At 39.4% G+C, this 24,127-nt stretch overlaps 1 protein-coding gene across 1 annotated transcript; it reads right to left on the bottom strand.

Annotated features, from left to right (window-relative positions):
• Nucleotides 1–3,001: 3,001 nt before the first annotated feature.
• CYP24A1 (cytochrome P450 family 24 subfamily A member 1) lies at nucleotides 3,002–22,862 on the bottom strand. The gene is made up of 12 exons (XM_026664956.2): nucleotides 21,274–22,862; nucleotides 20,375–20,565; nucleotides 19,345–19,438; nucleotides 18,187–18,283; nucleotides 17,450–17,541; nucleotides 16,430–16,541; nucleotides 15,387–15,532; nucleotides 10,912–11,078; nucleotides 10,014–10,092; nucleotides 7,665–7,856; nucleotides 5,369–5,480; nucleotides 3,002–4,808 (listed from the first exon to the last, which is right to left on the bottom strand). Exons 1-11 carry the CDS (start codon nucleotides 21,535–21,537, stop codon nucleotides 5,370–5,372), a joined length of 1,545 nt encoding a protein of 514 aa, XP_026520741.2. The 5' UTR covers nucleotides 21,538–22,862; the 3' UTR covers nucleotides 3,002–4,808; nucleotide 5,369.
• Nucleotides 22,863–24,127: the final 1,265 nt, after the last annotated feature.

The raw sequence follows: 24,127 nt of genomic DNA, 5'->3' as shown, positions 1-24,127 counted from the left end.
CTAGGATTGAACTCTCGACCTTTTGAGTTGGAGGCAAGCATCTTCATCTCTAGGCCATTGAGCTGCTTCCCCTATATCCCAGAATAAAAGATAATTGTTTCCTGTGAAACACACTTTGGGGAATTTGAAGACTGCTATTATATCCCTTGCTTCTTCAACTTCTCTTCATCTTTGGTTCCTGATCATACTTGTTGCCTTTTCCAAGTGTTCCAAAAATGTGATGTACAGAAATGGTCAGAGTACTCAAGATGGAATCTAATCAAAGCTAAGTCAATAGGCCATTTATGAGTATCAAACTTTAGCTAAGATACCTCTCTTCTAGTAATTCTTTGTTTGGTTTGTGTACTCTTAGAGATATTTGAATCAAAAGTTGAATAAGTTATGATTTTAAAAAAATGTCCTTATAGCACATATTATAATAGAACTGGAGGAGACCTTAGGAGGTCTTCTAATCCAAATCCCTACTCAAGCAGGAGATTCTATACCATTTCAGACAAGTGGTTGTCCAGTCTCTTTTGGAAAGTCTCCAGTGATGGGGCACACACAAGTTTTGAAGGCAAGCTATTCCATTGTTTGATTGCTCTAACCATTAGGAATTTATGCCTTAACTCTAGGTTGCTTTTCTCCTTGAAGGGTTTTGCGTGACCTCTTCATAGTTAACTAGAATAAATTGTTAAAACAACAACAAAAACAATAGTTTGCTTTGATTGTAAATATATCTGAATAAGCTATTTTTATGGTATTTTTGAAGTCTTCCCTAGCCTCAGCTCATTTTAATGCTGTATTAAACACTTATTCCTCTCTAATGGAAAATCCTACTTATAGTGTTAGCATTACACACTTCTGAGACTAGGTTTGCCTACCAACTCACCAGTGGATCATGGGGTGAATAAGTTTTGTTTATGTACTCTTGAGACACTATGACTTATTCATGAATTAGCTAGCAGATGAAAGAATAATATATTTATTGGTAAGGATCAGTGGGGATTCAAATTTTTTTACTACCAGTTCTGTGGGCGTGGTTTGGTGGGCATGGCAGGGGAAGGATATTGAAAAATCTCCATTTCCACCCCACCCCACTAATCAGTTAGAGGTGGTATTCCAAACTACTCAAGATTTCCACTCCCAGTTCTCTGAACTACTCCAAATTTCTGCTACCAGTTCTCCAGAACTGGTAAGAACCTGCTGAATACTATCTCTGGTAAGGATCCATATTCAGTGTGTAATATTTCAGGGGTGAAATATATGGGAAAATCATAATCTGAATCTGAAAAGTGAACTGCTCGTCCATAGAGAAGCATATCAAACCAGACTGGCCAATATAGGCAGTCTTCGACTTACACCATTCAAAGAAGCATAGCAAAATGTGATTTACAAGCAGTCCTTGCACCTATGATCATCCCAGCATCCCCATAGCATGTGATCAAAATTTGGATGCTTGGTAACCACATGAATTTAAGACGTTGCAGGTCATGAAATCACCATTTGTGACTTTCCCAGCCAGCTTCTGACAAAGTCAATGGGGAAAACTAGATTCGCTTAATGTCTGTGGGAATTACTTAAAAACCACAATGATTAGGCAAACAATCATGTCAAAAATGGTCCTAAAATTGGGCGTGACTCCCTTAACAACTGCCTTGCTTAGCAATGGAAATTCTGGTTCCAATTGTGGTTGTAAGTTGAGGATCATTTCAACATGATATTTGACAGATGTTTATGACTTAGACTAAGTTATAAAGTTATAGAGTTACTGCTCTTGAGGTCCAATTTTCAGTGACATCAATACACATCTGAGAAATGCTTCCTCTTTCTTTTCAGCCAGAATATTAACTAGTATTCCAATTCTGATGTGGCAACATTGTACAAATTGTATATGGAAACCATAGAATGGAAATATGGTGGTAATCCACAAATTATAGGCGAGGTAAAGAAATAGCTTGGAACACCACAAAGTTTACAATAGATGTATATTGGATTCAAGCCAATCCTAAATCTGAAACCAATTGAACAGATCTAGATAAATTTCTTGGATGTGCTAATTGAAGCAGGGTTCTTTTGAAACAGATCAAAACCAAATTTCTGATCTTCCAGAACTTCAGAGATGCATGAAGACGCATAAAGACAGAATGGCATAGAAAGCCTACATTTCTCCTGATTTTTCCAAATGTTCATAAAATGAAAATTGGAATGTGGAATGCAATTTTGTGATTGAGAACTTTAGCTCCTACTAAGTTATCTTTGATAGAGTTGTGCTAACAAAGAATTTTAGGAATGGAGGTGAAGTGCTTGACTTCTTCTTTCCCCCAACTTTTTCCCACTTCTATCCCTTACTCCAAATTTGGTTATTTTCTTTTTCAAGCATAGAAGAGTATTTTTCTGATTATTTATAAAATTTAGTGGCCACTCATAGGGTAAGTCTGGGCGGTTTCCAGTTATAAAAAATATACCTACATTAATACATAAAAAATTAAAACCAGACACATCGGGAGGGTGGGAGCAGAGTGGGGAAAAGGTAGGATCTGTTGTTAATCAATCACTTCCGTTGTGTTGTTCCCCCACTGGGACTCCAAGTCAAATGGCAGAGGCATGTCTTTAGACCCTTACGGAAGGATAGGAGGGTTAGGGCCTACCTCACATCGAGGGATGTTCCAGAGATATATAATATACAGTAGAATGATGCATTAGTTCGGGGTTATATGAATTGGGGAAACAGTTTTAATTTTGGGTGGGGAGTTGTATTTGTGCTATGTGGGCTGATTGATTCCTGAAATGAGATTTGGATTTTGAAAGATGTCTGGGCTTCAGTTTAGATTTAGGGGAAATTATTTTTAAAGAAGTCTCAACATCATAATTTTGTAGAAACCTTGCATTCGGGGCAAAGCCATTTTGAATTGTATCACAACTACAAGCAATTTCCATTAAAAATCTTTATAAAGTGTGCCAATCTTGAAAAAGATGCTTGACATGGATTACGTTCAATGCAAATAAAAAAAAAATCATATGCACAAATTATTTTTATTATAAAATTCTCAGAACAAGTGGGTTTAATATCAATGATCAATGGATGTTAAAATTTTGTTTTAAAAAAAACAAAAGAAAAAATAAGCAATGAACAACTCTTCAAAATATAGAGACGTCTTAAAAAAAAAACACTTACTTTTTATAAACAAATACACGTAAAAACAAAATAAGAAGGAAACTATATCAAAAGGAATACAAGAAAATACCTAGGAACTATAATCCTTATATTCTATGGAATGCTGTAAGACTGATGTTACATTCTGCATAAATTGTGATATATCAGTGTGAATTTGGAAACTGAAGTGGAACCTTGCTGGACTAGACTGATTGTCTAAACAGGGTAGCATCCTATTTCCACAGTGGCAGCTCACAGACCTGAAAGTCGAGTGCATAATGAATCACATCTTGTTGCTCTAAGTTCAGAGATGAAGAACCTGTGTGCAACTCTTACAACATTGTACCAAAGAATTTGTTTGCTCTTGTTTTAGAGACAGTTAAAAGATTATGATCATCATACCTGACGAATCCAAGACATACTGTTGATTGTGGCAAAATAAAAAAATAGCACCCCATCTCCCTCTGCTACTATCCACACGTGAAAGCTGATAAACAGCTTAAAAGGTGGAGGGCAGGTTATTTTGAGTGTCTATATTGGAGAGGAGGGAATAGCTAGACCTGCCATTGTTCCCATGATACCTGCCATTTAAGGCATCTGTATACCTAATGATGGCCTCGAGGCTTCAGTTAGCAAAAGGAAAAAGTTACAGGACCTTGTTGGACTGCTACAAATAATTTAGGAACTGGATTTGATCTGGTGGAAAATAAATTGTACTGGTCTGCTTGTACAATCTTATTCACCTCATAGATGGAGTCATCAAGTGCACAGTTCACTGTGACCAAGCATAAGTTATTTGTTCTGGTCTCCAAAGTATGCATCACCTTGAAGGGCTCATAACAATTTGGGTGGTCTGCATTCTGTAATGTGACTCATTGTTCTGTCTGCCTGAAAGCCTCTGTGTGAGTGCGTGCATGTTTGTATGTTCTCTGTATATAGTTGCTGAGTTTGCTCAAGCGGCCAGTAGTTACAACAATGCAACATCAGAGAGAATCAGACATACTTCAAATACAGCCCTTCAGCCTTTCTACAAACCCTGCATTCACATTCCAGATTTTTTTCCACTGTAGACTAACACAGCTTTCCTCCTCTAAGGGTAGTACTTCTATTATCACCATTCTTTCCCTTTATGGACATCTAACATATACTTTCCATCCCTTTGCAATAATGTTCACCCTCTTGCAGACAAAGGTCCTCATTTAAAATTCCACCAGGACCTGGGGACAGGCAAGATAAAATTTGTCCTCCGGTGTTTCCATCCTGAGGTCAAGAGTGAACTCAGAGACTCAATCATTCCATCACTTTGCGATTATTGTTTTCCTACAAACATTAACAGCAGGGGTCGAGCACTGTACATTTCACAGCAGCAGATGAAGAAGAATGGACCTTTCTTTCATCCCAAGATTAGGTGAAAAGAACTGCCAAGTTTGTAAGTCTGCCATTCTTCCATTTGGAACCTTTGGTATAACTTTTACAATAATGTGAAGTGACTGCTTAGGTGTGCTCAATATAGCTTGACTGATTTGCCTTCAAGCTATCTTTGGATTCCTGCTGTTCTGTCCTTGCTGCTAACACACATTGCTCAAAATATAACTAGACTCTAGCAGGATCTGGGAATCCAAAATTCAAGAATGCTGTCTAACAAAAGTGTCAGCTGTTCCTCCAGTAGAATCTATGGGAAAACAAAGAGACAACTTAATAAATTCTTCAGTTCAGGAAGAAAAAGGAAACAGTTATCCTACTATAGTATTTATGATTACCAATATACTTATGAAAGGCCTTAGTAGCCAAATTTAAAAAGTAACTGATAAAAATAGAACTTTAAAATGTCCTATTTATTTCATTCCTAGCACATGTGCATTTGCACTAGGAACCTTCAGTCCATATATCACCTTTAAGTAATTTTAATATTTTAATTATTCAATTAGTGCACTTGGAGATGGATTCTGTACTTGACAAAATGGATGTCAATCATGACCCAAATTTTTGTCTGTGTTTGCATATGCTTTCAAAATGTAGGATATTAACAAATTGCATTGTTTTCTTTTTTTTCTTTCACCATCCCTCTGCAATCATGAGGGCTAGAAATTTTCCTTTTCAAAAGCATGCAAGTAGAATTACTCTTAACAGCTGACAATCATCCTCATTTCATCTCTGAAGAATCTTTGTTTTTGACCTTTAAAGATCACCTTAAACATATAATTATCTCCATAATGGGACACTAATTTTTACCTTAGCGTTGTTTGAATGCAATCGGAAGTTCTCGGTTGGGGATGAGTATTCCTAAGTGAAGAGCTTCTACCGGCTTGTCATCAGTAGCTATAATCTGATACTTCCGTATAAGCTGTAATACAAGGGGGAAAATGAAGTTCATTAGAGCCTCCCCAACCTGTAATCAAGATTTATTCTGAACTGGGGAACCTATCAGTGTCTGTGTCAAAGTTTAACCCCACAGGCAGTAACAGCAGGAAAATATGATACAGCAAAGTTCATAAGGCTTTGAAAAGTTCATCCGTTTCAATAAGAGAAATAAGCAATATTTTTTTTTTAGGTAGGAAGCATTGTAGCAATGCTTTCATTTGGTCGCTTCACCTTTGGAAGGCGAACACAGAATCACAGAACCTTAAAATTGGAAGGAATCTTCTGGTTCAATCCTTTATTGAGTGCAGGATCACTATAGCACCTCTGACAGACAACATTCAGCCTCTGTTTGAAGATTTCTTGCAAAGAGCAACCTCCTCCTGGATTTAATGAAAATTGGAAGTTCATCTTGTCAAAAAGACAATTTGCCCTCCAGTACAAAGACAAAAGTTGCTCCAATCAGGGGTGGGATTCTACCAGTTTGGACCAGTTCTATAGAACCGGTTGTTACGATTCAGCACAGTTCAGAGAACCGGCAAATCGCACCACTGGCCTGAGAGCAGAACTGAACCTTCCTTAGGACTGAAGTTTCTATTTTTCAGTGCAGACTCAGGCAGCAGATTGCAGAAAGGTAGATCTGTGAGTGGCTCTGTGATTCTGCAAGCAACTCAATCTGCCTGCCTGCTTTGCCTCATTTTGGGTAAAAGTTGCTCTTTTTTTGAATAAAAAATTCAATATTTACAAAAATATTTACAATATTTACATACAAGCCATGCCCAGCCAGTCACATGACCACCAAGCCATGCCCAGTCAGCAAGCCATGACCCCCCAGTCACATGACCACCAAGCCACACCCACAAATTAGGGCACACCCACAGAACCGGTTGTTAAGAAATTTGAATCCCACCCCTGGCTCCAATGTAACCTTTCAGTTCTTCCAGTACGGCTTGGCTAGAAAAACCTTAAACAGATTGTTTCTCAAGAAATTTTGGCCCTTACTTCATGTAAGAACTGTTCTATAACTGTTCTATAAGCTGTTTTATAACTTTTCTTTAAAAAATCAGTGTTGATATATTAAAGATTGTAATAAACTTCCACTAATACTTTAATACATTAGCTTAATGAAACAAAAAGCTTACATTCTCTGCTCTTCCATGCTCCAGGGAAATGACAAGGAGGAAAACTGAGCATTTCTTCACCTACTGGAAATTAATCACAGCTAAGTTTTCTACCTTTAAATCCTGAGCTGTGAAAACTAGCCAGTTTTGTAATCTGTGCTTGGAAAGTGGTTTGTTTCTTCTAATCCTCATTAAGATTCATCACACATATTGGATTCAATTGATGTAGTGAACTGTGATGAATGCAAAGCCAAAGCAGGAACATACATACATCTTTTCTTGTGGCCATGCTTGAAGAAGAACATTAAGGTCAAGCCATTGCTATGGTACATGCAAAGCAGCTATATTCCCTGCTTTGGGGGAAAAAAATAGGCTTTAGGCTCTCAGATCTCTCTCTCTCTCCAGCAAAATACCATCAGAGATTAACAAAATTGCAGTGAAGACGATATGTAGGTATAAATCACTTATATGGATGTCAGCTCTTCCAGGTAAACCAGATAAGAAACACAACTAGAAGAGTTAATTCCACATTACTGTAAGGCTACTTTAACATCTCTTGCAAGTCTGGAAGTACAAACTTCCCACCATCACTTTTAACTGTCTGATCAATTTTGGCAGGTCTTTCTTAAGTTTTTTTTTCCCTCTCTGACCATTAAGTGACTATGGGTTCTTCTCTCTCTTGTCTGACCATTCTCTAGGTCAGGGGTCCCAACCACCGGTCCATGGACCGTGCACCGGTCCGTGGAACAAGTCCTACCGGGTTGCTGCGCCGCCATCTTTTTGATGAAAAGTGCTTCCGTGAGGTCACTGGAAGCACTTTTTCATCAAAAAAGATGGCGGCGCCCAGCTGATGCCGGTACCGGGCCGCAAGCCCAGCTGATGCCGGTACCGGGCCGTGGCATAAAAAAGGTTGGGGATCACTGCTCTAGGTGGCATCTTTTTTCCTCTTTCTCCAAGATCATCCATACATTTCTGCTGCCATAGAATGGTTTCTCTTTTGTACAGACTAATGGAGGAGAGATTTGTATCTAAAATAACTGAACACTTACCCAACAGAGAGCTAGCTGAAGTTGCAGCTCTGCCAGTCGGCGCCCAACACACATTCTTTTTCCAATGCCAAATGGAGCATGAGAAAATGGATGGATAGTTTTTTGCAACCAACGTTCTGGCTGAAATTCACTCCAGTTACTGAAATATTCTTCATTGCATCCCAGAGCGTAAGTGTTAAGCATCAAGACAGTCTGTAAATACAAACACAAATACACAAACTGTGTTTACAAAGCAATGAGAAAAACGTCAAATGAGTGGAACATGGAACATGGACATATTTTGCTTCAGGGGAGGGGGGAAAGACTCAAAGTTGCCTATATCAAAACACTGATGCTGAACCTAAAGTAGACACGCATCACAATCCAAAGAAAATATCATCATCAACAACAAGAGATAAAATTATGACAAGAATTTTCAAAACTTCTTGCAATGAAGATTTATTTCCAGTGAATTAAAAAAAAGGCAGGATTATAGTTCTTTGGAGAAATGGCATTCTTAGGGAAAAAAATACAGGGTTGTTTCCTCTTTTTGAAGACAAGTTAAATCTCATTAGGAGCCATTTTCAGGATCAGGATCAGACTTCAAGTATGTTAAGTAATGCTACAGAAACAAAAACTTTCCTCACCTCTAAGAGATTAGGATTAGGCCTTATAATTTAAAATATTTTTTTTAGGAAGAGCAGTGATGTGAAAATATGTTTTATTATTTTACTGGGCAGATCACTGAATAATCAACAAATGATTGTCTTCTCAATAACTTTACTACATTGGGGTTCAGGGAAGAACGACATTGGTTAAATGTCTGCTTATATACACTGATCATGTTCACACATGGCAATCTGCTTACTGAGTTAACTCATTAATTCACTCAATACATTGCACTCAATACATTGAATCTAATCAACCAAACTTAGCTTGCATAAGGCAAAATCAATATCTTCACCATGTTAACTCTAATCAGGTAGAACAGGAATGTCAAACTTGATTTCATTGAGGGCCGCATCAGGGTTGTGGTTTAACCTTGGAGGGCTGGAGTGGGTGTGGCCCGGGTGGGTGTGGCCAGCTCAATGCCACTCCTGTCGGGGGCACTTGTGGTGGCCCAAGCACTCTGCCAGCGAAAACAGGCTCTTTAGCTCCCTTTTCGGCTGCCACGGCCTCCTGCAACCATCTGCCAGTAAAAACAGAGCTCAGGAACCCATTTTCATTGGCAAAAGCACCACAGATCAGTCCTTCATTGTTTCTAGGGTAGCCCTGCAGGCCAAATCTAAGTACCCTGTGGGCTGGATCTGGCCCCCGGGCCTTGAGTTTGAAACCCCTGAGGTAGAATTTTGTTGTTGATAAGCTCTTGAATAAGCTGGTTAAGGATGCTGTGTTAACAGGGCTACTATAAAGCAACATGGATATGAAGGCAGCAGTCATTATTCAATTTTCCAAATAACTCCTACAATAATACAATGAATGCTGGATCAACAGAATTTAAAATAAAATATACTGAAGGATATCTCACAGTTTGGTCAGTGGCATCTTAGTAAAGTATTTGAGTCTGAGGCCACAACTGTGTGATGGAGCTCATTTTTGGGATTGCTGAGTAATGTTTTTGTAATTTTCTTTTTATTGTTCTATTTGATCTTTTCTATTTTTAAAAAAATGTAATTTATTATTTTTCATATTGTTAGCCACCTAGAGTCAGGGTGGCCTAATAAATCTAATAAATAAACCCATGCCAGAGAAAATTGCTGTTATCTGATCAAGAAAAGCTGGATGTTATATTTTTTTATATAGCAAAAGACCACAGACAATATTTTGTGGGTTTGAGTGAAGAATCAAATGAATAAAACTGGGTGTCATACGTATGGATAGAATAAGGATAATTTTTTCTGCATTTTGGGGAGTGATAAGGGGTTTTTTTCTCTACTTTTGCTTAATCTATGTTAAATGCAGTGTAGATCTTTACATTACAGCTTGCATGTGTATTCCTAACTCATAATGGAAAGAAATCATGTGAGAAACTGCTACCAGGAGATGTAAAAATGATGTTTGAGGGTATTTAAGGCCTACAGCTTTGAGTCACTATCTGTATATCTAAGAAGTGTTTAAGATTTAAAAGCAATTGCAACACTGTGCTTGGCATTTATTAAGACATAAAGAAGAACATTTATTTATGAGATCTGGCCATGCTAAATACCATGTAGGACCTCTCCCAAACATTGACATGCCAGTAAGTGTGATAAGATATAAGGCCAATCACATTTTATAAAAGTGCTATTGTTGGTTGAAAAACAGGTTATGCATTCAACCATTTAATCAAAATAAATTGAGCACTTACAGTACATGGTGGAAGTCACTTACCCCTTTTGGAAGAGCATAATCCCCAAGGACTGTTTCTTTATCAAGGGTTCGAGTGGTAAATGGCACAGAAGGTGTTAACCTAAAGTAAAATGGGATAAATGCACTTTATTTGGGATGTCAAACAAATCTATCAAGGGAGACACACATTATCGGCTGGACTATAGCACTAGCACTAGTACTTAGACTTATATACCACTTCACAGTGCTTTATAGCCCTCTCTAAGCCCTCTCTACAGAGTCAGCATATTGCCCCCAACAATCTGGGTCCTCATTTTACCAACCTTGGAAGGATAGAAGGTTGAGTCAACCTTGAGCCGGTGAGATTCAAACTGCCAAACTGCTGGCAGCCGGCAGTTACCAGAAATAGCCTGCAGTACTGCATTCTAACCACTGCACCACCACTATACAAAACGTCCATGTAACCAAAGTGACTTTCCAAATCTATTGCTCAGAGCACCATGAATGTGTTAACATCCTTATCTTAGAAAGGTTTGGTGTGACCATTTCAAAATTCTCCACTCTTCACAGAAGTTTCAATTTCCAACAAACTTGTTATATTTTTTAGAGACTGGGTTGTGGCAACCCTAAGAAGGGTCCCTTTTAACCTTTTGTGTTGCCCATTATCCATCTGTGGGCTATGCTATCTCTTATCTGACCATTCCCTAGGTAGCATCTCTTTCCCTTGTCTCCCAAGGTCTTCTTCATACACCATTACATCATGCTCTTGTTTTCTCGAACAAGGAGAAAAATGTGGCCCAGGTGGAATTTCAGCCTGTTCTATTTATGTATTCATGTTACATCAGTCTTCTTTTGAGCTATCAATATTTACTTGAATTTTTTGCTTTACAGCTGTCAATTCAAGTAATAATTTTATTCTTAGGTTTGTGAATCAATTTACCTCATTGACTCTTTCAGGCATGCCTTCAAATAGGGCATTTTTTTCAGGTGTTCACAATTTGGGTCTTCTCCAGGTGAAACCACATTCTGTATCTCCTCAAACAGCTTTGCCTGGACATCTGGCTTGCAGGAGATGTTGTACAGAGCCCAAAGTAAACTGTTGGCAGTCTAAAAACAAAATCAACAGAAATCACTCTGGATTATTATAGTAACAGAGGAAACCTAAACACATAATACAAAACAAAAATGTTTTGTTCTATAGGCAACTTTGGTAGGTAAAAAGCCTGAACTTGCTCTTATCCTAGGAATGGTTCTGTAAAAAAATGTGAAGACACTTAAAAACATTAGGCTTCACAATTTAGAGAAACGTCTATGACCCTACAATCTGGAGATTTAGCAGTTGATGGAAACCAAGATGGATAATCTGAAGTTCTGAGGCCAAATGAGCTTCTAAAAGCCTCAATTATCCAATTATAATTATAAACTTGTAATGAAACAGAAGGAAATATTATTAAATGTATAATGGAGGGTGCCCACATTAACTATTTAATTTTAATTAAGAATGAAAATAAAATTGCATATTTTTTTGTCCCGGTCCCACACATTATTGCTTCTGACGTGGTTCTGGCAAAGTACTCACTGCAATTTTATATCCTCAAATATACCCTTATATCCTTTGTGTATGTGGACATAAGCTGTTTCAATTCCTACCCTCAAAACGATGCTATAGAGCACTGCACACCCGAACAACTAGACACAAGGACAGTTTTTTCCTGAATGCCATCACTCTGCTAAACAAATAATTCCCTCAACAGTATCCAACTATTTACAAAGTCTGCACTACTATTACTATTAATCTTCTCATCACTCCTTATCACCCATCCCCTCCCACTTGTGACTGTATGGATGTAACTTTGTTGCTTGTATCCTTATGATATTTTATTGACTGTTTCCTGGTATGATTTGATTGTTTATTGTACCCTATGACTATCATTAAGTGTTGTACCTTATGATTCTTGACTCTTGATGAATGTATCTTTTCTTTTATGTACACTGAGAGCATTTGCACCAAGACAAATTCCTTGTGTGTCCAAACAAACTTGGCCAATAAAGAATTCTATTCTATTCTATTCTATTCTATTCTATTCTATTCTATTCTATTCTATTCTATTCTATTCTATTCTATTCTATTCTATTCTATGCCTAATGTAAGAATATCATTAATGAAATGCAGAAAATATTAGTATGATAAGATTGTGCCCTACTCATCTAGTCTCAAATGTGGATGAGTAAAATCTGGTCTCCCTAGTACAAGTTCAGAGCATCTGTAACAAGAAGTTGGCCTCCATGCAAGAAGACAAAAAGTGAAACACAGGTAAAAATATATGTACAGTTGCCCCATATCCAATGAACTAGATAAGCTGCTTCCCTGTCAGCTCTCTGACGTAAGCCTATATATTACAATGATTCCAATACAGGCAAGTCCTCGGCTTACAACAGTTCATTTAATGACCGTTCAAAGTTACAACAGCATTGAAAAAAATGGCTGATGATAGTTTTTTACACTTATGACCTTTGGTCACATAATTGAAATTTGGCAAGTGACCCACATTTATGATGGTTGCAGTGTCCCGGGATCATATGATCCCCTTTTGAGACTTTCTGACCAGCAAAATTAATAGGGAAGCCAGGTTCCCTTAACAACCATGTTCCTAACTTAACAATTGCAGTTGTTCATTTAACAAATGTCACAAGAAAGGTCATAAAATGGGACAAAACTCAGTTAACCAATTTCTCACTTAGCAACATACATTTGGGCTCAATTGTGATCGTAAGTTGAAGACTACCTGTAATGCCATGGGTATCCCTTGACTTACAACTTGTTGCTTAACAACAGTTCAAAGTTACAACAGGCCAACAAAAGCTACTTAAGACTTGATTTAGAAGTTACAATGCTTGCACACAATGTGCACGCACACACACAGTCACTCGATTGCATTTTGGGTGCTTGGCTACTGACTCACCTTTATGGCTGTTTGCAGGATCTCACATTCATATGACTGTGATTTTTGATGTTTTTTGCCAGTTTCCATAATTTATTTGTAGTTTCCAGCAAAAAAAAAAAAAACATCCACTAGATAAAACATATTTGCCTAACAACCACAGCATTTCCTTAATGACTGCTTCAAAAATTGTCAAAAAATGATGCCTTGATTTACAAGTGTAACAGCTTACAACCATAATTCCCGCCTCAGTTCAAGGTCTACCTGTACTTGTGTGTTGTAAGGTGTATTACAGAGTTTTGAACTTCTGTCCAAAACCTTTACTGCCCCTTTCTGAAGGACAAGGTCACAGTAGGACCATTCAAAGTTTTTTCTGCTTTCAGCTTTTATATAAGCAACCGTCTCTTTTTTCTCATCCATTTTCAACACTAGAATTAAATTCCTCTACACACTTCTAATTTTCCTACCTGTTATGCAGGTAGAACTTTCATAAGATTTCTCTAGAATTCAACAGAAATCCCCGTCCCCCCAATAGGAAACAAGAAAGTGAAAGAAGCTCTGATTCAGTTCTTCAGACTTGGGTGGGTGGCTTGGTCCCATTAACGCTATCAGAATGAGGCAACCTTTGGGAAGGTCAAAGACTCCCTTCCATAGCTCTTAAATGTCATGCTAAAAACACTCTTCCAAAATTTAATAATAAATGAAGGTTCGAATGGATTAAATTTGATTTAATCAAAATAAAATTAAATGCTTTCTTTCCGCCGCTTTGAAAATTAGAACTTGGCAACAATATTTTGAATGGCTTGAGGCACCAGTTCACACTCTTCATGTTACTTCTCACGTATACGAGCAGAATATCTGCATAAGTCTACATTCATGTAGTTGTGTAATTTCTAGTTAATTATACTTGCAACTGACTATATACTTGCAACTACTATGTTTTACATCCTGTTCAAGGATTCAACAAATCCAGAGCTTTCCTGTCCCAGAAGATTCTACTGCAGATGGATGTTTGTTTGCAATACAGCCCAGCAGATATATCAGGCCCAACCCAAGAATGACATAGAAATTTGACCTAGCCAAAGTTCAGTTCTTTATTTGCTCATTAATATGTAGACAGAATCTTGCCAGACTAAATCTATACCCTAATGGATATACCCTGGGAGATTCTAGGGAGTGGCATCTTAAATATCTGTCTCCTATGCAGTTATGGGTTGTGTTGTCTCTTGTGTCACTCCCTTCATTTGAATGTGGTTTCTCCTTCCTAGGAAACTGCTGCTTCACCATTAAGCAGCACCATTCTACCACTTCTCCCTTCAAAGGTGCACATTCCACCACATTTGGGAATGAAAAGGATAAACTCCAGGGCTGTACAGAATTTCAGATTCTGTCTAGAGACAGAAAAAAGAGCATGTGGAGCTCAAATGCAATATCTCAAAGCAGCAACCTCTTTTCCTGGATGGCTACCGTCTACCACTACTGCACAAACTTGGGAAAGGATGCAGCTGTTTTAAAGGTGTTTAAAGCAAGGTGCTGTATTTTCAGTAATGTAAACATATTATTATGTATTATTCAGAGACTGAATCTGAAATGCAGCACATCCATAATATATACTGAATGACACAATGGTGTGTGGATAGATTGCTGCAGAAGTCAGCTATCTCACAATTATTTAGCGCTAGATGGCAACTGCCAAGCAAGCATTTATGTCCTTGTGTTTTTCTCACCCATGTCTGTCTGAAAAGAAATAATCTCCTTAACTCCAAATGACTTCGTGAAATTGTCCAAATAGTCATCTAGTTTATCAGATGACTATCAGTTTATGTGACTTTGTGTTGAGAAACTGCCAGACAGGCAAGAAGACAACATCAAGAGAGGAATTAGCCTTGAGTTATTGCTCAATCGCAAGAGATCTAGGGCTGACACTACCCCCCACAAATTCCATGAGACCTTATCTGTTTGTCCCCAAGAGGACAAGTATTCTAGAGAGATCCCTGTAGTATAGGCAGAATACAATGAAGTAGTTAGCTTGAACCCTACACAGTATCAATTGCAGCTTATCATTCCCATGGAATTGTACCAAAGAATGGATAGTTAAGTTCAAGATAGTTCACAAGGCTCCTTCAACCTGGGGTTATCCATAGGTTTTCCAGAATAATTCCCATCATGATCAAAATTTGTGTGTGATCTGAGTTATAGGAGATACTTCTGGAATGCACCATTGTGGTGAATGGCCTAAAATCATCATTCTAGGGGAAAAAAAGGAAAACTACAACAGCGTTGCATCTTACAGCAAAATGGAATGTACAAACCAACGTTATCACTGTGTTAAAATCCCTTATTTAATGCTAACTATAGAAACGCTACCTGAAAGAACAAGATTGAATGAGAAGGAAAAAGCCTTTGTGTGGCAGGTTATCAGAAATCTGAAATCACTCTTCATTTACAAATGAAAAATAAAAACAGTATTTACCGTTTCAACCCCAGCAATCTGAAGCTCTGCAATAGCAGCATATAGTTCTTTCTTTGAAAGCTGACTCCCAAAATAGATGTCACAGAGGAAGTCTTCAGAGGGATTTGCAGAGTGTTTTTTCAGCCTGCTGTCAATGGAGCATTTCACTGCAGAAGAAAAGAGAAAACAATAATAATATTATGGTGTGGAAACCTAAAAGGTCTACGTTTTTTTATATACACGAGACATTAAAACATTCAAAAACATCAGGAAACATTTCAAATTAAATTAATTTTTTCCAGTCTATCATCTTCTGAATATATTTGGACTGCATCTCCCAGGACTGCTGGCCAGCCTGTCTGAAAACAGGGAATTCTAGGAGAATCAGTTCCAATATGACTGGCGAGCCACAGATTTTAAGAGGTTGGTCTACAAAAAGGGAAGTTCTTTCCTCTTTCATTAAAGGATGAAGATTGTTAGTATGCAAAAATAAGATTCAGATCCCTATTTTATTTTAATAATCCTTGGTTATTTCTCTGAGACTCATTAAAGCATAATGTTCAAATCTGTATGGGAGAGAACTAAAAAGTTGCCTTAGTGGGCAGTCTATTCTAGTATTTTTACTCATTCCATGGTGAACTTAAATTGTATAATCAAGTATTCATACAAACTGTAACTAATAGCAAAAAAAAAGTTAAGTACCCATTTCACAATATAGGTAAGTCTCTTTGCTTAAGGAGAGCTAAGATTAAATGTTTGTTCAGCCATAGAATTTAGTGATTTGATAAAAGCTGGTGTTCTCACTTCATCCAATCCAGTCTTTTTCAAACTTGGCAACTTTAAGATATGTGGACTTCAAATCCCAGAATTCTGACTGGGGAATTGAAGTCCTTGCATCTTAAGGCTGCAAGTGTTAAAAAACACTGATCTAACCTATTCCACAGAGTTGTTCAAATGAATTCCAGATAGTCAGACTGGTTTGTTGATGCAAGATGCAAAATCTACTGCCCAACCTAAGATGCAAATGCATATTCCACAAAATATGTTCAGTGTTCTTCAGTTACCTGTCTTAAATATATTATCCCATGCATTTGTATGAGCTTGCCAAACTTTAGTATTTAGACTTCTATGGAGTTCAACTGGTGTCACCATCATCTTCCCAAAAGTACTCATCATCTGTAGTATATAAAGAAAAGGACAAACACCATTATTAAAGTACTGGGAAAAGTTCAGAAGAACATATATTTTACTGTTAGAGAAAGGATTGACTTAGATTCAATAAACTGAGCTATCCTTAAACTAGAATACCAAGTAGAAGCTGTTCCATGTGGACCAGGGATCATAGTAATCCTTACACATTTCAGTGTACTGCACAAAATCCTAACCTGAATCCTGAATTATCTCAATCTCAGAATTCTCAGATTTATGCAACAAATGGGGTTTGCACAACATATTAAGCCTTGTCCCCCAAATTAACAAGATTAAAATGCACCAAGCTTTGATTGTTGCACTAGGAACTTTCTTTTATCTGATTAAGGGTTTTTGTATGAACATAGTCTGAGTCCACCATTTGGAGGGCAACTATCTGAAGTATTTCTGGAGGGCTACCTATTGGAAATTGAATGCCTGCTTTGCAAGGACCCAGGGATAGTCTCCGGAATCTTCATAAAAAGTGGTGGAAAAAGAATCCCTGACATCTGTAGAGCAACGAACAATCAACCGGTGACCCAGCCTACTATAAGGTATTATTCTATATTGCTGGAATTATTCCTTGCAGCTTATTTTCTTATTGAGCATCGAGGGCTTTTTCTATTTATTTAGGTCGACTTCAATCAATGGAAACTATTGAGATGCTCCAGTTGGGACTTCTCAGTAGTTTCCATTGATTGAGATCCTTGACCTAAATAAATAAGGTTTATAGATGACACACCCCAGAATAATTGAATAACTGCATGGAAGGCTGGGATGTGCAATAGCAGAGTAGATGGATCCTTGGACTGCAATTCCTACAGGAGCAGATACTTCTGACTTGCTAATATCTTACAGAAAATCAATTAGCTATCATGCATGTGGCATGTTCATACCGTTTTAACAGCCTTGATAAAGTTCAAACTTTCCTCCTCTACGTCTTGCTGCAGAAGTCCAAACCTTTTCCCATACAGCACCAGGCAAATACCTAGCATAAAAAAAAAAGAATTGATGGCAAAAGCATTTTCCAGAATCTTGACTATGTTTTCCTTGACATAACTCTCTGAGAACTTTAAATGATACCCAATCACCCCCCTTTGATGCAATTAATATACAATGTCCAGTAATACTACTTATGAGACCCCCAAGGACAATGCATTTAGTAATAAGCAACCGGCCAGAGTTCCTCTCTACATGGAGAAAGTTTATTTATTTATAAAAAAAATTATCCCATCTCTATTATTTTATAAGAAAATCAAGGTAGGTAACATTCCTAAAAGTCCTTTCTCACTTATTTTCCCAACAATAATAACCCTATGAGATGGGTTGGACTAAAAGAGAATGATTGGTCCAAAGCCACCCAGCTAGCTTTCATGCCTATGATAGGGCTCAAACTCATGGTCTCCTAGTATTTAGGCCAGCAATTTAACCACTACACCAAACTTGTTCTTTAGCAGATCTTTACCTGGTGCCTTTCAGTTCTATTAGGAGGGAACATCCCGGAATTGTTAGCCAACATGGCCATCCTAGTTAAGGCATTCTGAGAACTCCAGATTGGGGAAAGTAACCTACATATATACATTTTAGTATAGAGAAAAAGCAGCATTGGACCCAGAATGAATGAAAAGCTTACTTTCAAATGACCATTTATTCAGTGCAGAATATAAACCTTCTATTTCTCCGTTCTTGTTACAGAGTGTGTCCATCTGCTGCATAAAATCAGCTAGGACCTGTGGAAGAGATTGAGAAGACCTCTTAAGTGTTCTTCATCAGAAAAATGAAAAGTCATTAGGAAGTGAATCAAATTTTAAAATATTAATAATCATAAGGCTTTCAATTCTATGATGTGCCAATTCTACACTGTCATATAAGCTTTGATTGGTGCATTATAAAACAGATGCTGTGGAAAAGATACAGAAAAAGGGTGATCAAAATTATCGTAGGGATGGAAAAGCAATTTTCATTTGGTAACTTTAACTAAGTCAGACGTGAAAAATATATAATTTTCCGTGTTTCTCATATAATAAGGCTGGGTCTTATTTTTTTTTGAACCCTGAAAAAATGGCTCGGCCATCTTTTCGGGGGTGACTTAATTCCCCCCCCCCTTGCATCTTCGGGAGGGCGGTGACGGCTTGGATGTTGACCTTGGCGTTGATGGGGCACTTCGTATCGGGGTCAACGCAGGCAACACCATATCCGGGTGTGCAACAAAAGTACTTCCTAACGGCAAGCCCCCCCCCCCACCATTCCCCATTTCGCATGTTTTAATATAGGCCTTAATTTGGGGGGAGGGGCTTAATTTCATTTCATGCCTATAAAACATGCTGGGACTTCCTATTGGGGGAGGCCGTATTGTTGGAGAAACAGGGTAGTACCTGATGGATACTAGTGAAATAGTAAAGTGAAATAGAAATTAAGCAATATGCTTTTAAGCCATTTGCAATTGAAGGCTAAGATATGAATATTTGCTCTTCACTTTAATACTTCCTCTTCCTGCATATAGAAATTTGGCATGCTAAAAAGGAAATTGTAGCCTTCACTTTTCTCTGATTGGTACATTTGTACATGCCAGGGAAATCAATGGGATGCATTCAAAATTGTTGTTTCAACTAGATTTCCAACTGGTATAAGAAAGATTTCACATGATTTCTGGAGAGACACTTTTCTAATTTCCCCCCTCTTTCTTTTAAAGCAATCCACATAATAACAAGAGTGTTCCAAATTTGAAATTACACCTGTGCCTGGATCAGACTTTTAGAGATAATTTTGAACACCTATTCTTATGCAGTACCTCATTGATTTTAGTGTCCAACTTTACAATTTCCATGGGTTTCATTAATTTCTTCTGAAATGCACTTCTTACTCTCTGCCAGTCCTTCCCTTCTCTGTGAAAAACAAAATATCCAAGTGATTAAAAGAAATTTAATATTTCCTGGTTAAAATAAAAGGTGTATGAGGAAATGTTAAAACAATATTAAACCTGGGTAGTTTCCGAAAGTGAATGCTAATATATTTTAAGGAAGATAACAAGCAGACTAATCAAGTTTGATAGTATGGAAAAAGGACTTTGCATTCCAATATGTTACTTCCTTTAAATAAAATAAAGACAAAATTTCCCCTTAAGTGAAGCTTGAGCCCTGGGCATACATGGAAATATACCTTATGCATGTGGGTTTATGCTGGGTTTTTTTCTGAAATGCTTTTGACTTAATTTCTCCTAAAACTTTGAGAGTCCTGTTTAGCTTTTGGGAAGATGTACTAGATGCTTCTGTTGTCATTGATCTTTGGAGGAAATCACTGAAAGTGGTCAGTGATTTCTCACTTTTACTGAGATAGTAAATCACCATTATACAGCATTCTTCACATTCTGCATTTCCCTTCTAGCTTGAATGTTATCTTATGTGCATTTGATCTAAAACTGGCTTTTTTTTTTTTCCTGCTGCTATTTTTCCATTCTAATGTTGCCAGGAGGGTTAGGTCCAAGTTAACCAGACAATGATGCAAATTGCTTCTCTACACTGGTTCGCCTTGATAACCTTGTTTGCTTTCAGGATAAAAATGTGGTCCCAAAAGACAAAGAACCTTAAAGAAAACATTTAAAAAAATAGGTTGAATGTGATTGCAAAGTATCCACCACCTATAAATGACACTTTGACTTTCTCCCATTTAATATTTATAAATAACGAAACTACTACCATATTTGTGAAACAGCAATCTGAACTATTTGCTCTTAGCATCCTTTGCCTTTACACCTCAACCCAACATAAGCACAGGGCATTCTCAGCACAAAGCGGTGTGTGTCCTTCTAGGTCTTTACTCACAGGATAAGTAGCCCATAGCCCTCTTTACGGTAGTCTCGATAGGCTTTCCAGGGCTTAATCTCCAGGCGCTGTGGATACACACCCTCTTTCCTATAGAGAGACTCTAGCAGACAGGGTGCACCTATATGAACCGAGTCAAAACTCCCAAGTTTCATGCGGAAGATTTTGCCAAACCTCTGGTGGTACTCAGCCTTTAGGAGAAAGAAAAAGAAAGGAAGAGGGGAGGTTAAATCGGGCAGCTAAGGACTCCATCACCAGGGCTCACCCATCGTCACAGAACTCCTTGCAAGAAGAGGCAAATAAACATACCGTACAATACACACAACTTTCAATGCACACATCGACTTATCTAGCATTCTATAAGACACGTCTCCTGCAGACAAAAGATGGACCAGAATGAATCTATTCAAATGGTGGTGGTGGTGGGGGGTGAGGCTTATATTAAGCATTTGGTTAAGGACTTTGTAGTGTGGCGATATAAGAACATGTTATCTCAAAAAGTGCTTGCTTCTTCTTCCTTAAGGAGTTTGTAAAGAAAGATGCAGGAACACGTTTGAGGATGCGCCAGCAACTGATTCCCTGCATTGGTTGAAGACTGGATTAACCTGATCCAATCTGTAGGGAATGATGCTGTCTGGGAATCTGGCAATCGGTCAGTCCACCACAACCATAGGGGATGCTGAACTAGATGATCTTGCAAGAACTTTCCAAGCTCTTAAGAGACCTTCTCAATCCTGCCATTAAAACCTTAAGGTCGGAGAGGGCTACCAACTACTTTTGCCATTCAAAGAACTAACTACCTATTCTACCATACGTGACCCTCAACAGTCAGCCAAATGCTAGCTTTGGGCAAAAGGATCTATTGGGAAGGGTTGGGTGGGGGAACACAGATTACTCACCAGCGTCTGGTGCTGTTTCTTGAGCCCCCCTTTCCAGAGGATGTCTAAGAGACTGCCCATCAGAGGCCATTTGACAGGACCGGGCAGGGCAGAAAGTGAGTGGGGAGCGTGCATGGGGCAAGAAGGCACCTGAGCCTTGGGCTCCAAGGCGCACACGGACGAAGTGGGCAGCTGTTGCTGCTGCTGCAAAGCAGGTGCGCTCCCAGGACCTCGCAGCTTTAGGAGAGAGCTGAGCAGGGCGGCTCGCCTCAAAGGGGAACTCATAATTCTGGTACTGGATGGAAGGATGGGTGGGTGGTTCAAACGCCGCGAACCTCCAGCTGCGGGAGGGCTATACCCTGAAAAGTCAAGCGCGGGAGGAAGGTGGAGAAGAGCTACGAAGGGAACCTAAAACGGCCGCGATCTAGCCCCGGGAAAGGCTCGGGCAGTCGGGATTCGTGGCGACCCGAAAGAAACTCTTCCTCGGGTCGGTGGCGTCGGATGGGGATCTCTTCTCCCCTCGGCGCAACGGCAGGGAAGAGCTGGAGCGCGGCGGGATGAGGATGCTACGCTCTCTCCGCTCGGGTCCCATAGCGCGGCGGATCGAGGCATATATAGCTTTAGGGGCCGGCTGCTGGGCTTGCCAATTGGAAGGCAGGGGAGGAGAGCAGAGCGCTGGGTGGGGCCGGGGGGAGGCCTCGGCGGGACTCAGAGCTCGCGGGCCGGATCGAGTCATCGCTCACTGCTGCCCGACTGAAACTTTCCCCGCGAAGACACGAGGCTTACGGCCATCTGGCTGCGTTCCTCCCGGGGCCGGGCCACCCTGGCGAGGTCTCCTCTTCCTCCCGGTTCTTGGCGAGCCCATTTCTTCCGGGGAACCCAGCGAGTCAGGCGCCTGCCAGAGAGACCTCTCCCGCCTGGGATCGCGGTCGCTGCACTTCGCAGAGGCAGGTGGAAGCCGGCCACCGGCCGGAGAGGCAGAGAGCTGGGAGCAGAACCGGGGACGAAAGAGCGCGGCGTATCTTTTACTCTTTAATCTTGCGTAACGCGCTCCTTCGTTCCGGGAAAGCCTCAGAGTCCAACGCGAGAACTAAACCGGCGAGAGGATGTCCACGCTGAGCGGACGGACACACGATCCATTGTGATCCCCTGCCCTTCTTCCCTTGTCCTGAGTCCCAATAGAATAGAGCTGGAAGGGACCTTGGAGGTCTTCTAGTCCACCCCCCTGCTCAAACAAGAGAACCCATACCATTTCAGACAAGCGACCGTCCAATTAAACCCCCCCTTCTTCTCAGTTGCGGTTAGGGAAAATAAAGGCACGGTTTCATCTAGTTTTACGGACTGAGGCAACAGCGGACGTGCTGGTCTAACAGTTCCCATCATTCCCAGCCAACCGGTTTATGAATGCCGCCTGGCTGGGATGTATGATTTAGCAGATCTGGTAGAGGAAAACTAAACTAGAATATTGCTCTGTAAACTTCTTGAATTTGTTTGTAAAGCAGCGTGTATTCTTCAGGAACGGGGGATCTTTAGCATGATTCCGTAGGTATATAGTTTCCTGGGAGAACCGCATTCTTTGACAGGCTGTTGTTGCTATTGCAGCCACCTATGGAGAGATATTGTCCTATTAATGTTGTTGAGAAATATTTTGAGGATGGTGATTGGTTGACAAACAGCCAATGGCTTGTCTAAATTACAAGCTTTTCCCTCCCTTCTCACTCCACCCCTGAAATTTACCAATGACTGGGCAAACTGGTCAGGTCACACAAATACACCTCCTTGCTAAGGACGATGGCAAGGAGGAAGATAAAGTTTACACATCATGGCTCAGTGTCAAGATTAAGCAGGAGCATTTCCAGAATGCAACCCAAGATTGTTTAAACATAGGCTGGGAGGGGAAAAAGGCCAAACTGGCATGACGGAAGGAGAACATCAGGAATGCCATCATGTTCTGACGCCAATATAAACGGCAAAAGAGAGAAAGATAATCTCTTGTCTGAAGAATATGGGACATTTGGACCTGATGGCCTTTAGTACAGGGTAAATACAAGTCATTTAGACTTTAGGTGCATCTCTCTTTAAAATGTAAAGAAGGTGCAAGTGATAAAGTTCAGATAAAATGGGCTATAGAAAATTCAGAAAATTATTGGCAATTAATTAATTGCATACTGGAATCAATATTTGCTTGATAGTGGAACAAGTGTTTAAAATTGGGGCTACCCACCAATTTCTTATAACTCTGCTTTTTAAAAATCCCTAATAAACTAGGAAATTATTGATTATGAAAATGAAGTGGACCACAAACTGATCCTACTGGATTGCAAGCTGCCTTACTTGACATCAGCTTGAAGGAACCCAGAGGTGATATTCAGCAGGTTCTGACCAGTTCTGGAGAACCGGTAGCGGAAATTTTGAATAGTTCAGAGAACCGGCAAATACCATCTCTGACTGGCCCTGCCCCATCTATTCTCTACCTTCCGAGTCCCAGCTGATTGGCTGGGTCTTCTTTTGTTGCCCTGCACAGGAGAACAGAGCTGGAAAGCAGGTTAATGGGATGGGGAGGGAATGGGATTTTGCAGTATCCTTTCCCTGCCATGCCCACCAAGCCATGCCCACAGAAGCAGTAGTAAACTTTTTTGAATCCCACCACTGAAGGAACCCACCCAACTCCTTAATTAGCGCTCATTTTTCATAAGCTTTTTTAAAAAAGACTGATAGGAAAGGAGCATTTAAATGTCAGCCCAGTGGTACTGATATAGCAGGAAGGCAAATGAAAGATGTGCTCTTTCTTAGCTTGGTGAGACCTTTAAATCGCTCTCTTCAATTTCACTCCTAAAAATGAGCATTTCCATCAGCCATTCTCTACTTGTCTTCT

Source organism: Notechis scutatus, chromosome 3 (assembly GCF_049901735.1).
Source record: "Notechis scutatus isolate UNSWTSFEM ecotype Mainland chromosome 3, rNotScu1.2, whole genome shotgun sequence".
NCBI classification, from domain to species: domain Eukaryota; kingdom Metazoa; phylum Chordata; class Lepidosauria; order Squamata; family Elapidae; genus Notechis; species Notechis scutatus.
The sequence above is the reverse complement of the archived record's forward strand: the minus strand, read 5'-3'. Positions and strand labels throughout refer to the sequence as shown.